This window comes from Carassius auratus, unplaced genomic scaffold, assembly GCF_003368295.1.
Source record: "Carassius auratus strain Wakin unplaced genomic scaffold, ASM336829v1 scaf_tig00001658, whole genome shotgun sequence".
In the NCBI taxonomy this organism is placed as follows: Eukaryota; Metazoa; Chordata; class Actinopteri; order Cypriniformes; family Cyprinidae; genus Carassius; species Carassius auratus.
The window spans coordinates 99,630-115,180 of NW_020523378.1; the positions used below are offsets into that span (position 1 = coordinate 99,630).

General features: G+C 37.2%; 1 protein-coding gene across 2 annotated transcripts in view; it reads right to left on the minus strand.

Moving 5' to 3' along the window:
• Nucleotides 1–15,551, minus strand: part of LOC113069479 (protein Smaug homolog 1-like) — a 40,015-nt gene that overhangs the window by 15,012 nt on the left and 9,452 nt on the right. For both annotated transcript variants that reach the window (XM_026242576.1, XM_026242575.1), the window contains exons 3-5: nt 4,869–5,390; nt 1,021–1,275; nt 753–862 (exon numbers count right to left, since the gene is read on the minus strand). In XM_026242576.1, the coding sequence (XP_026098361.1) occupies nt 753–862; nt 1,021–1,275; nt 4,869–5,390 (887 nt within the window). The remainder of the gene's footprint in view (nt 1–752; nt 863–1,020; nt 1,276–4,868; nt 5,391–15,551) is intronic.

Sequence of the window (15,551 nt, forward strand, 5' to 3'; positions counted from 1 at the left end):
CTGCATCACATAAATAGCTAGAAGAGCCATTGAGTAACTGAGTCTTTCGATTGGCTCAAACTCTCACAAGCACGTCTGTATCTTGTACATGCTCGAACCTCTCCGGAAATATTACTTGCTTTAATCATTTTTACATTGGAGATCTGCAAAACTGATTTTCTTCATCAGTATTTTTGACTGAGCTTTGCCAAGACATGATTTAACTAAGACAAGTGAGCAAATTATAGTTACACGTTTTACAGAGTTATAATATATTTAAGTACTGAGAAATACTAATTAACTTATTGCATGTAATTATGCATAATTTATTGTTGTTATAATAGTAAGTACATGTAACAAGGACAATAAAAGTGTTACACTATTATGTTTTATTAATTCATACTCTTGTTTTTATTAAGTCTCCGCCATGATTTACAATTATATATCTACAATTGACTAAAAATGATGTCATGGGAATATCATGTCTTTTCAAACGGATTAAAAATGGGGTGTCAAATGAGGTGAGAAATATAAATGCAATACAAAAGGGAAATCATGTGTTTTTTTTCCATGTTTTAAAAATCACAAACACCTTAAATTTGAATTGTTTTCTCTAAATACAAGACTTGTTGTCTTACATAAGCTTGTAAAACCATCTTGAAAAATTTCTTAAAATGTAAAATCGTATTTATTTATACTGGAACACAAGACAAAACTATTGAGTAAGAGAGTCACTTTTGCATCCTAGCAACGAATCGTATCAAAACACCGACCTGAGCTTCCAGCTGCTGCTCCGTCAGTGACATCATCTCATCAAAGGTCATGGTGGAGAAGAGCCCAGCGTACTTATGGAGGCGCAGACTCTTCAGCCATGCCGGCACATCTGAGAGTGACATCGCATTGTTTCAGATGAAAAGCAATGCAGGATCATTTTTCTCGTAAGTGACCTAGTTTTTAAAGCCCTGGGCTCATCATGACTAATTAGACCAATTCATTATTTTCAAGATCTGTTTAGTCTACAAGAACACTTCTGTGGCTCACCCCTCATCCCGCTGCCCTCCTCATGGAATGTACTTCGGCCAGCAGCGTGTTCCTCCAGGTGCTCGCTGCCCCCGCTGCCCGAGGACGCCACACTGCTCTGAGGAGAGATGGGCGCGTGGTCGGGGGCCGGCCCGCGGGGACGCAGGTCCTCCTGGGAGAGCCATCCGTGCCCCAGAGGCTGGTTAGATCCGCCGCTCATCGGAGGGGTCAGAGACACTGAGCGCCGCAGAGGACTGTGCTGTCCACCCGACAGAACTGTGAGAAAGGAGACATGCACCATGAGACCGGGCCACAGGGATCCTCATAAACACAAACAAGTCAGGACTGTTATATTTCTGGAAACCTCTGTCAAAAGATTTAAATTTACAAGCTACGATTCGTAGCTCTGTTGTCACTAAGCAGACATATGGGTGAACTTTTTAAAACATACTATTTTCTGTCTAGTCAGTGTGGACAATCAGGGGGTCGAGTAGTAGAGGTGCGGTCACGCTAGACTTTAAGCATGTGGAATTATTTTGGACTGCAATGAATATGAGCAACGGGATATGATTTCATATTCCAGGGCTATTTTGAATAACAAATAATAACGCATTCAAAATGTTATACTGTTTAACATACCATCTACTCCATATCTGAGTGTCACTGCACAGCACGCAGCTCTTATTTTAAATATAAGAAATGTATTACATTAATCAATTAGTGATATACGAATACACTTGTTCTATTAACGATTTTATAACTTTGAGCAAATAATAATTGCCGAATGATGAGATATAAACATCTATCTATCTATCTCTCTATCTATCTCTCTATCTCTCTATCTATCTATCTATCTATCTATCTATCTATCTATCTATCTATCTATCTATCTATCTATCTATCTGTGTTTATATTACTGTTATTTTCTTATTATTTAAAAAATATTATACTACTTAATGTTTTAAGTTGACTTCATTTCAATTTTCAGGTCAGTTTTATTTGTTTAAATAAATAAATAAATAAATAAATAAATAAATATATATAGCTTTCATTTACATTTATTTCGGTTGTAGTTTTACTCATTTTGAACTTCAGATTGAGTTTATTTTAATTTAGTCAACAGATTTAAAGTAAGAGTTAAAAGTAAAAAAGTATTTAGTTTATTAATTCAGCCATTTTTTACAACACAAAATGTAACTTTAATATGTTGTCATATGAAAATGCAGTCAGTAACTGCATTGTTTTTGGTTCACTGACTAGAACAGACTCACTTGTTTGGAATCTGACTAAGCTGATTCGTTAGAGTCATTTATTTGTGAATCAGACTACACTACTAAAGCTGCACAGTAAGTTTTGATTCACTACAAGGAACACTTAAAAAGAAACACTCAAGAGTCTTGAAGATTTAGAACCAGTTCTGAATTAAAGTTCCTAGTTCCAAATCCCAAAAGACAAGCACACACACACACACATATATATATATATATATATATATATATATATATATATATATATATATATATATACATATATATATATATATATATATATATACATACATATACACATACATATATATATATATATATATATATATATATATATATATATGTGAACTGTACCCCAGACCCACATGTTCAAGCAGACTCGTGTGTGGTTGGAATTTGTAACAACTTACATGGCAAACATCTGACTCTAGTCTGACTAACAGGTTCTGTAGCTCTAAACTGCTTTAGCCAGCACAACAAACACAAGTTTATTTCTTTCCACTAATGGGGGAAAACCTGGCAAACCAAACAAGCTGCGAGTCTTTTCCATTTCACCTACTAAACAGGTGAGTCTGTCTTCCTCTTCTGGAACATTCAACCTCGTCACGGATGAGGGGAAAGAGGAAACAAACAGAGAATGAGATGGAGAAGATACGTTATGGGCCGAGTGGAGAGCGTTCTCTCCTCCTATATGCGGCTGTAAATGTTTGGACTATGTATAGATCTTCGCGGGCTAGTTTAAAATAGGTGCCCAGCTAACATTACAAGTTCCAGTCCCTAAATATTAGCCATTTTCCCTAAATACAAACCCTCACAAAGGATACCTTACAAGGGAAGAGCTGGGATGGTATGTGGTGCTTAGTTGGGGAGGTGAGAGGGTGTTTGTGTGGGCAAAGAAAGAAGGATGCTGTTCTAATTCAATTTACAAGTGTTCATTGGTGAGCATGTGGAAAAAATGTCAAAGATGGTCATATATATTATTAGATTTTATTCTCCTCTGTCAAGGAGACAAATATGTTTTTTATTGTCTTAGCAATCATGATTAAAGGTTTTTTGGAAAGAAGTAAATTTACACCCATTTCACTTTGTTGATCTTATACCATGAATGGAGCAAAATTACAATTAACTGAATCCTTTAATATAAAGTATTAATAATATATTTACATTATTAATTAATTAAACAAAAACATTTAAATAAAGAAGCTAGCGCCAGTTTCACCGTCCACCTGATTCCCTACATGGACCAAAAATTACGAATATGAATAATGAAGCCAACTTTATAAAATTTATTGTAAGCAGATTATAATTTATAGTATTTAATTTGGATAAATTATTTTAAAATGATATATACCACCTACTATTATTTTAAATAGAAGAAATGTAATACATTCATTCATCAGTGCTTACAATCCACTATATCCATGCTTTTCTCACAGGCTTTAAGATAGAAATGGATGAAAAATTATTGCTATCGATGAGATCATTTTACAACAAAACAATTACATTTTGTATTGTTAAAATAATGTATTTTTTATTGTTTACACCGGTGATGATTTAGTATTACTTATATACTATTAAAGTATTATTAAGTTTAATATGTGTACTTTTTAGTAATTTTGTCATGTGCTTTAGTAATTTTTTTTGTATGTAAATTAGTAGATTTAATTACATAAGAGTTAAATTACATCACAGGTTTACAAAGGAAATGCAATGTCAGTGGAGTTTTTGGTTCCACTGATTACTCGTGTAGGCCATGTTGTTAATTTTTATCATGTTGGAAGGTAGTTTTTTGGGCATGCAATTTTTTTTAATTAATTTTTTTTTTTTTTTTGTAAATGCCCAAACAATTCAGAGTTGTATCAAATCCAAATTACAAATAATTGATCACAAAAGAAAGCTTGTGAATCTGTATCCATATGCAACCTTAGTTAACATGAAACAGAGGGTTTCCCTAAACCATTTAACACAATGAGTAAAAACGGGACTGCACTATTTGTCCAGTGGACAGATAAGATAATACTTTTAAAGCCTACATCCTGAGGCTGCTGGAGGTGAGCTGTGAAACCAGTCCTTTGTGCTGTTAAGTTTTCTAAGTAGTCAAAAATAAAGAGGATCTGGTGGAGCAGTGCTTTAAATGTGCCCTTATTTATATCCTCAGCTGTCTCCTTCATCAGAAAAAAAGACCCTTGCATTCTTAGCTGGAAATATCATGCTCTGACCACAGATATGTTCAATCTGAATATCTTTGTTACACCCACAGCACAGCAGTGCTGCATATACACGTTTTTCCCCTCGTTTCGTGGGCTATCGTACTTCTGAATGCTCCTACATCTGAAAGATAAACTTCAAGTCATTAGTACAACATCTGAACTGTCCAGGAGGAAATGAGTGGGGATTTGAGACGGTCATAATAATATCAACGTTGAAAGACTTGACATCTTGCTAATCTGGATCTGCAGCTGTTTTAATCGCACTTGCCAAAAACGCAATAGACAAAATAGCAGCTAGCTTATATGAAACACCTGTGGTTATGGACAGACTAAGCAATGGGAGACAGACGGCGTCCCACGTTAAGCCGAATGTGTAGAATAGCTCACTCACTTGTATTGGTCCCACTTCCTGTACCTACAGCGTTGATAGTGGAGGGCATGGATGATGATGGGTACAGTGAGAGGTGCCCGTTTTCACAGCTCTGTTGCTGCTGCTGCCAACTTCCCAGCCCAGAGTCCCTCGAGCCCTGCCAGCCGTTGAGACGGTCGTCAGACCCGTAGCGCTGGTGGTGGGGGTAGAGGTGCGGAGGCTGCCCATGGTGAGATGAAGACACGCGCTCAAGGGAGTCTCCGGCTCCTCGGGCAGCCGCCCGCTCCTCCAGGTGGTTGAGCCAGAGGGCGAGGTTCCCCCGGTCCTCGAGGGAGGTTGCGGGGTGGATGAGGGCGTAGGACAGAAGCTGCCTGCTTTCCTCTAAGTGCCGGCCATGTTCGATGGTGTGGCCCAAGATCTTCGGCAGGAGACTCATGTACTCCACCTTGGCCTCAACGTTGCCCGGTTTGAGGAGAGGCAGGTGGGTCAGAACCAGAGAGATGACCCGTTCTTTCGGCTCACTCTGCCAATGACTGATCACCACTGCAAAATAAGAAAAAGAAGAATAAACATTTTAACAGGGAAGTTTACGGAAAAGAGCATCCTAAATAAATAAATAAATTATTATAATTAAAAATATATTTTTTGTTTGTGCATACATTTACAGAAAGAACATCTTAAAATAAAATAAAATAAAAGTTCAGCACATTTTCACAGAAAAGGTCACCTTAAAATAAAATAATATACTAAAATAAATGGAATTTATAACCTTAATAAAATACAATAAAATTAAATAAATAGAATTGTAATTTCAGCATAAGTTCTCAGAAAAGGGCACATTGAAATAAAATAAAATGAGTTTAACATGGGATAGATATTGTTTATTGCAATGTATGGAAGTTACAAAGTGATATATGCCTGGATGAAATAACATGGACAGGTCATCCCTGTTTTTACTCTTCCTTGAAAATAACTTCTGCATTTTAAGCATTTGGTGAGGACACTATTCATAACCAGGGTCATGCAACCTATTGTGACACGCCTCAGAAATGAACCATAGGAACTATAGATACTTTGGGGTCACGGCAGAGGCTTTGTCCACCACCAATAATAGAGAACGCTGGCCACAGAGTGAACCTCTAGATCACGTCGAGGACTCATTTATTCTCTGGGTCTGTCTTTACTTTGGACATGGAGGCACAAGTGGGATCCAAAAACATCTTTTTGTAGGCCTAATGATACATGATCATAATCTCATGAAAGCGGTCAACAACATGTCCAGTTCTATTTCACCCCAAAATCTAAATTAAGATATTGTTTTCCTAAAGAAATAGCAATTTTTTAGGAGCATTTTCTTTTTCATTCCAAAAATGTATTTCTCAACGCATATGCAAAAATAATATATGATAAAATCGGTATACATCATTGTAGTATGCTCTGTCCTGCTTTTAATGTTGACAATATTAAAATAAACAACTAAAATGTTGAATAAAAATGTATTAAGTGTCCTTTTCTTTTGATTTTGGGATAAAATTTGACCTTGACGTGTTCACCAGTATACAAATATCGAAAATAAACGTTACCCTTAGATCAACAGAAATGTTTTGCAAATTAAAATGATTGTAGTATTAATAAAACAGGATCATAAATGTTTCATCAGTGTGTGTACGAGTAGAGATGTTTCAGCGGTCTTCTGTCATGTTTAGCATGAAGCTATGCTTGTTTAGACCTCATACCAGTGTCATGCTAAAGACAGACGCTTAGACTTGAGGACGACTGTGGACTGATGATTAAGTGTCTCTCTGGGGGTCTTTTTCAGGCACTTCCATTTTTACTGATGGGCCTCCGGGATTCTAGAGGGCAAGCAGACAAACCCAGTTCACACCCCCTGGTGGTCCTTTATCTATAAGGCTATTCAAACCCTCAACTTTTCAGTTACTTACCCAGAGTTTAAATCAACATCCAATTATTACAAAGCGAAATAAAATAGTGTACACTTGATCAAGTTCATATCCTCAGTAAGTACTAATTAAGACCATGTTTGTGCAACTACAATCACAAACCATTTTAAAACATGTGGTGTTAAAGGAATAGTTTACCCAAAAATTTACAGTTTGCAGAAAACGGTTTCATTCTCCAGTCATCCAAGATGTAGATGACTTTGTTTTTTCATCAGAAAAGATTTGTAGAAATATAGCATTACATCACTTATTCACCAATGGATCCTTCTGCAGTGAATGGGTGCCGTCAGAATGAAAGTCCACACAGCTGATAAAAACATCAGAGTAATCCACAAGTAATCAACATGACTCAAGTCCACCAATTAACATCTTGTGAAGTGAAAAGTTGTTTTGCAATTAACCAACTCAAAGTGTTTTTAACTTCAAACCATTGCTTCTCTTCAAAATAAAAGTCTTCTATCCATAATATTGGTTTCTCCGGTATAAAAAGTGTCATCTCACCTGAATCAGGAGAGAAATAATATGCACAGATGAAGTACTGTTTAAAAGTGAAAACAGTTCAAACCAACAGGGGATGGATTTTTTCACTGGTTTTTCACGGTTTAAAGTTAAAATGCATTAATGATGGATATGTTTATTTAAAAACATGTTTTTAATCAGCCGTTTAGACTCTCATTCTGACGGCACCCATTCACAACAGAGGATCCACTGGCGAGGAAGTGATGGAATGCTAAATTTCTCCAAATCTGTTATGATACAGAAACAAACGTATCTACATCTTGGACAGACTGAGGGCGAGTCAATTTTCATTTTTGAGGGAACTATTCCTTTACAGGGATGTTTAACGTTTACAAGATGTGAAGAAATACGTAAGGGAAAGTTTCAAAAACCCAAATTGGATTAAAGTGCTTCGTCGGAAACACGAGAATTCTTCCTAAATTACATCCAATGAGTGATGAGAGAAGGTCACACGTCCACCACTATGTGTCACCACTCAGCACGGTTCAGTGTGTGCTTTGCCAAAGGTTGTGATGAGTTTATCTGGTAATAAAGTCCTCATGACCCTCAGCAACACTCCTCTACTAAAATTAGAGCCCAGCATTCAACTTGGCCAGCGTCCTGCTCTACCTCAGCGGTTGCCAGCTCCTCCATCATTACACAGTTCTTCTTCCTTCGCTCCACCCATCCAGCTGGATATAGAGGGAGTGCTGCTGCTAAAACAATGCAGCTTACTCATCTCAAGAATTCTGACTTCCTCTGCCACCATCCCCCCGTTCACTTCCTTCGGGATCCGATCGCAGACGTCGGACCTTTCTCACACTATCCCTTCCCCATTCATCACTGAATCCTACATCTGATGTTTTGCGAGAACAGGCCCACCAGATATTGCAAAAAAAAAAAAAAAAAAAAAACACGCATGTAAATCACATTTTACTGACAGTGACACACTTTTTTGTGTACTTGCATTTAGTTCTGACAAATTTATAAACATAGCAAAACTCATTTTGAGATGCACCAGTATTAAACTGACTGATTAACAACCAGATATTAAAATTCTATATTATCACAACTAAAGTGTTATTTTATTATTATTTACAAAATATAATATCATTTTGTTTTAGTGTTTCATTTTATATTTTCAGATTTCATTTATCATTTTTCATGTTATGTGCTTTTGTCATTATTAATAATTGTTGATCTTAAGAAATATTACTTTATAGTTTACATTTATTGTTATATCAGTTTTATTCATTTTAAGACTACAACCTAAACTTATTTTAGTTAGTTGACAAGGCAACATATCTAATTTATCGTGTAGTTTAAAAAAAAAAATCTTATATCTTTTATCTTTTTTTATTAAAGAATACTGTTTCTGAATAAAATAAAATACTAAAAAAAGAAAACAAAAAAACAAACAAACAAAAACACTACAATAAACTGTTTTTACATGATTTGCTAGAATTTCTTTTAGGCATCACATCACTATAATTTAGAAGTGTTATTAAATTCTTATTATCATTTTTAAGATTAATTCAAGTGAGCATTACATGACTTTAAAGGCCATCTATATCCATCTATCCATCTCTCTCTCTCTCTCTCTCTCTCTCTCTCTCTCTATACATATATACATATATATATAGTGCTGTCAAATGATTAACAAAAAAAAATAGAAATAATAATGATTAGAAACGTAGTGAAGGCAACATTCTGCAGGGAGTCTGTGAATCACAGTTGTTTCACAGCGGTCAGTCTGAGGAAAGCCCTTCTTTAAGGCTCTACAGAGTCATTTTTAGACAGTAAAACACTGAGTTCTGGTTAACTCCACGTGGCGCCTGCCCTCTGCAAACAAAGCTTTCAAACATCCCTGCGTTCGGTCATAATTTGTATTTCCTCCACCCCTTCCACTTAACCTTCTGATTGGCTTAAAATAGAAGCTGCTCTTCAACAGCACAATGTTTGAGTACACAAACTACTCCAGAAGAGCGAGGCCTGAGCAAAAACACTGAGAAACTATTCCTCCTGAGACTCCCTAAACCATGACTTCTGATGAATTCAGTCAACTGATTCGTTCAAAAAACTGATTCATTTAGGGACAAAATAAGTGACTGGATAATTTCAGAATATCATACACTACATGTATTTGTTAAACAACCGAAGTTGGACAAAGTTCTGTACAGGATAGAATAAATCTCAGAAATAAGATATAAAACAAGACTCTTACATTTATAACCCAACAATAACAAGACAACTATTAAACCAATGATCAAGAGGTATTGAACGCTAGAGAGAATACATGTCTTCAGAAATAGAGGGGGCTAATCTAACATGTCTAAATTAATATGATACCACCATTCTATTCCTACTTAATTTAGTATGCTAGCATGCTATTTTGAATTTAACCACTGCCTTTATGAGTTAGAAATTCAATAAACTGATTCATTCAAAATTACTTATTCAGAAATTGTTGACTACTATCCACAAAGCTATCAGCGCCGACAATTTATTCTGAAATGAAACATTTTTTTAAAAAGCTTGACACCGAATCATTAATGATTTTTATGCACTGTTTTGGAAACAGACTAAAGAAAATAATGGCATGATGTAATTAAAACACATTGAGAAAACAGAAAATTGATAATGCAAATAATTGTTCATAATAATTGTTTCCTTACACAGAAATGATATTTTTCTTCCTATTAAAAGTCCTGCAAAACATGACCACTTACACTAACGTTAACAATAGATATATCAGTGAATCAATAAATCAATTAATCAACTGATTCGTTCAAAACAGATTCCTTCAGAAACAAAACAAGTGACTGGCTGAATTGGTTAATTTGATGTCATTTTTACAAATAAAGTCAGAAATAGTAAGAGTAGTATGTTACTTCAAATTCAGCCACTGCCTTTAAAACCAAGGTCACTGAATCATGCTTAAAACAGATTAGCTCGAAAACAGATTCAAAACGCAAACATTTTTTATGAATGAGTCACTGAATCATATATTCAACTGATTAGTTACTCAATGTAAATTCTTGCTTACGGATTATATATAATATATAATTGTGTTATGAATGCAACACAATTATCCTTTTACATCAACAGACATTACACAAACAGAAATACAGACAGACATGCTGTTCACCAGACAGAGATGGGTGGTTAAACCCAAGCAGTGCACATTAGAGACCATTCAGCCGTCCATATGCAGACAGATGTTTTCCCCTTTTAATTAGATGAACTTTGAGTCACTTTTAATGAGAGACCGAACATAAACCCCCTGCATGATGCTATAACAGTATCAGTGCCCCTCTTGACCTGGATACACGCCTCGATAACACTCAACCCCCATCGTATGCCACCAGATGCTCCATTAACACCAGGGACACAATTGGCGGCTGATAAAAACACACGCACAGTCATATAAACAGTCACGCACACGCCCATGTCTGCATGGGAGGAGATGTGTTTGTCAGACACATGATTCTCTCATGCTAAAAATAGGACGGCCACAACACCGACTCCCAACACCAGTGGACTGGCGATAACACCCTATTTATACGAGACCACCAGAGACTGCATCAGCTGAACCCTGTGCTGACACACTGCACACAGTAAGGTCAGCGAAAGACAAGGGATTAGAAGCTGCTTTTGCGACCTCGCTTTCACCTTTGCTCCTTTACAAAATATACTGATACATCAGATAGTTATTCCATGCTACAGCTGCATTTATATGGTACTTTTTAGATATTTCATATACAAGCATTAAATTATACTTTAAATCACACTATTTATCAACTTTTTACCTTTTTGTTTATTTTTAATAGTCCTGCGGTGTGATAAATGAAAATAACAATTTTGCTGATTAAATTATACTTTAAATTACATGTATACAAACACATATACTATATTATATTATATAATATTATTTTATTTGCAACTTTTGCATCAGCTTTTTGCCTCTTTTTTTATTTTAAATAGTTTGGCAGTGTGATAAATGAAAAAAATATATTCCATGCACAATTAAAATATGAAAATGTGGTTTAAAGGACTGTTAGATGGACTAAAGCATGTCACCTATAATTAAAAACTAGCTTTAACAAGATAAAGCTCAAAACAAAATAAGAGCGTAACAAAAAATACAGTAAAAACAGTCATATTTAAAATATTACTACAATTTAAATTCCAGTGGATGCAAAGCTGAATTTTCAACAGCCATTATTTTACGATTTTTCAATTCAGCCCTTCTAATATGCCGATTTGGTGCACAAGAAATATTTCTTATTATTATCAATGCTGAAAACTGGTTTCGTCAATGCTGGGTTTTGCTTCCAAATATTTTTTGAGGAATAATGATTTTTCATATTTTTGAAAAATCTTTTGAGAAAACCTTACAGGTGTAAATGTTTTTACTGTCACTTTTGATCAGGTCACTTTTTGAACGGAAGATTAGATACTAAAAGTACTTGAACAGCACTAACAAAGCAGTGTTTTTTAAGGTTGTAAAAAAAAACACATTATAGTTCACTCTTGTGAAAGTTTATAATGTGGCTGCATCCATGGTGATCCTGGGCTCAACCATTGTCTAACATTTGTCTTGTTAGCACAACAAACACCGCAAGAGTTGGTTTAGAATGGGATCATTCCTTTTTTTATAGTTGTTGAGTCAACACAGTAGGGACACAATGTGCTCCTATGACGATGATCCACCACTTTTAAATCGCTTATGAGGGAAACACACAACCTTAGCTCATATTCACAAATAATACCAATACGCACCAGGCACAGGAACCAAACCTGCTGTATAACACATCAGAAGGTCTAAAAATTAGGTCTGTCTGTACTTTTTTCCACTTATGAGGGGAAAAAACAACTCTGGAATTGGTTTGTGGACACAGTACGAACTTGCGCCTGGAAGATTTTTCCAGGAGGGAAAGTGGGGAAAGGAAAAATGGCCTATTTGGAAAAAGTGGCTAGAGAGTGAGAAGAGAAAGAACGACAGAGAGAGAGAGAGATGCCCCACCCATCCCTCCGGCTGCTTGCTCCAGCTCAGCAGTGCGGAATGTGCTGGCATACCACAGGTCCAACAGAAGAATGCACAGTTTCCGACTGGGGTGCGTTGCATCCGAAACGACGCTGGTTAGACACATACCTTCTTTTTGAGATCATCCCCCTCAATGCTACTTTAGCAAACACTTCCTTAAACGGGCTCCCCAAGATCTAATGCATTCAGCAGAGTAGTGGGTGGAGAGAAATACGGAGCATCAATGATATGGAGAAAGGACAGGGAGGGGAAGAGAACGAAAGAGAGGAGAATTACCGTATGGCTAAACCAAACAGCATTCCACCTAATGACCAGTGGAAACGCTCCCATGTGAAGGATAGAGCCCCATTGAAAAGATTCCCAGGAGTCTGGAATAAGACACTCCTGCGAGTGGGAAGCTGAGAGAAAAGCCTCAGATGACACTCCAAGAAGTAACTGAGGAAAGAATGAAAAAATGACCCAATCGATGTGTGGTATCCTGAAATGACACCCACGGGGGGCGTGCGTGAAGCTCTGGAGAGGCTGACGCTTTAGTTGGCAGAGAAAGAGAGAGAAGGAAAGAACGTAAGAAGCCCCTGCTGAACTTTAGTGGTCCCACCTTTCCTCAACAGCAGCTTTAACAGGCAACGGCTCCGTCTCTACAGGTCTACACAGGCCCGGACCCCACAGGCATCGTCTGGGCCTTACAGTGCACTAAAACTCAGCATGTACAGTAGCTGGGCAAAGACATACAGATGAGACATTTACTAATAACCCTTTCCATTCCAAAGATAATAATTATGAAGCATACAATTTATTAAATTATTATAAAATATTAAAATGTGTGTATATATATATATACATACTGTGCGCACAGTGTAAAATTTATTTTATATATATAATAATACACACACACATAAGTATATATAAATGAAATTAATTATGAAGTACAATATTTAGTTGGTTCAATTATTATTAAATATATAAGAATGTGTATATGTACAGTATACACATACACTGAAATATTTTATGTATAAAAAATTATATACACATACATATATGATTTTATTTGTTAATTAATTTTAATAATCAACATATAAACTGATTCATATGAATTGTTTTGAATAATTTAAAGATGTTCATTAAATTAATTTAAAGAAGGTGCCTCAAGATGGGATTTTAGATTTTCAAAACTGGAAATAAACACAGACAAAGACCATGACACAGCAAGTTTGTTTGTGGGCGTGTTATGTTGTAACAGACAGTTACGTCACTGGCTCTCAGGCCAGTTAAATCTGTGGAGGTTTGCCACAGTACCAACTCTGGCACAAGCACCGTTTTGGTTGAAACTGGGTTTGATTGTCGGCCTCCGTCTGTCTCGAAGGCCATGACCTCCTGACTCCTACTCAGACTGAGTTGCCCTCGGTCAGCTGAATTAATTACCCAGAGGCTTACGCATGCAGCCTCAGCTCATCCGCCTCCTCAGTTCCTTTTCACACACAATCACAAAATGTTACGTCTGCTGTAGAAATTAGAGAATGAGGCCGACAGTTCTAATTCTGGCTTGGAAAGCGCTTTGTGCTGAGAGTTTGTCTGTGCTCGAGCGTACACTTTCTTCCTCTATTCCTTCAACCCAGTGATATTTATGGCCGCTAATCCTGTTCGATGTTGGAAATAGCAGCGCAGGCTAACTATCCATTGAGTTCAGCTGGACAGACAACAAAGTGGGAAACACCTGCCTCTGTCAGTAGACACAGCAGTCACTGTGGCTCCGAGTCATCTGTGCGTGTGTCTATTGTTTCGGTACGGATGATGAGCTCTCGCTCTCAAACGCAGGAAGCTCGTCACAGCCCACATGTGAACCCATTCAAGACTTGACCCCAAAGCGTTTTCTCTATCTGATCTTCACCGTGTTTAGATGAAAGCCCAGATGAGCTTTCAACCTGTGCAAATGAGCTCCGCCGCTTCCATCCTGACCCAAATTCACCGTAATGCAAAAACAGGTTTGGCCTGATCCCGAAAAAAGAAACATTCCGGTATTTTGATTTAGCTGTGATAATCTCTGAGACAACAACTGCAAAGAATATGTCGACAATGTTGAACGATTCCTTCATGATTACAATAATGAACAGCCTAGTCACTGTATTTTTGTTTCGATATGATGGATGGTTTTGCTGATATTACACCTCATCAGCAGTTAGTGAGGAAACTCTTGAGGCCTCAGACTTTGACCCCAAAAACCTTCTCCACTCATGCCCTCCAGACAAGACAACATTGAGCAGGAAGTGCCATTGTAACCTGACGACCGTCACAGCTGTAAAAGATGTGCTGGAATGGAGTGGAAATTTAGTCTACCTGTGGACGTTCCAAGGGTTGTGTGTGTGTTCAAATGGCGCAGTATGTCACAGCCGGAGCTATTCCTGGAATGTGAGCCTCAAGTCTGCGGATTTGAGCGCAGAGAGCTCTATTTAAGGAAATGTCTGGGCCCCTGTGCTACTTGAACCCCCTCCTCATTCACTGATCATTATTTTCCTATTCGAAAAATAAATCTTCATTTCCGTACCTGGAGGAGAGAGAGCAGAGATTCCTTTGCGGAGGTTATATAATTGCACAAAAAGAAGGGCCGATCCGTGAAAAAAGGTCCCATTTAGGGCAGGTGAAAGAAACACATCCTCATACTTAAATACAAACCCACTCCTGCTTCACGACTGTCTGGAGAGAGAGCTGAGCGAACTTGTGGGAGGGGGAAAATCTCAGCCTGACCTCTTAAAAGCACAATCAGCACTTTTGAACAAAGTCCTGCATTGTGGCACCATGATGCAGCTGGCTGCGCTATGCATTTACCAGCTGCAGAATAACGCATACTAAACAGTAGCTGCAAAGAGACACGACACCAGCCTCAGCAAAGAGACACACTCAAGACAGTAAAGCAAACAGAATTGTTGGGTATGTGAAGAGCGAGTGTGTCTTCTGACGCATTGTTCTGAGCTGAAGTCAAGCGTGCACTGACAGCTCACCCCTCGTATGGCGTGATCTATAGAACCGGTCTGACAGCGAGAGAGACCATGAAACCGTGAGCATGAGGCTGTGGAGAGGAGAAATTAATACTTTAGTTCGCAAATATGCATTAAATTATTTAAAAGTGACAGTACGGACGTTAATAAAGTTACAAAAGATTTCAAGTTTCAATTTTGGAACTTTCTGTTCATCAAAGTATCT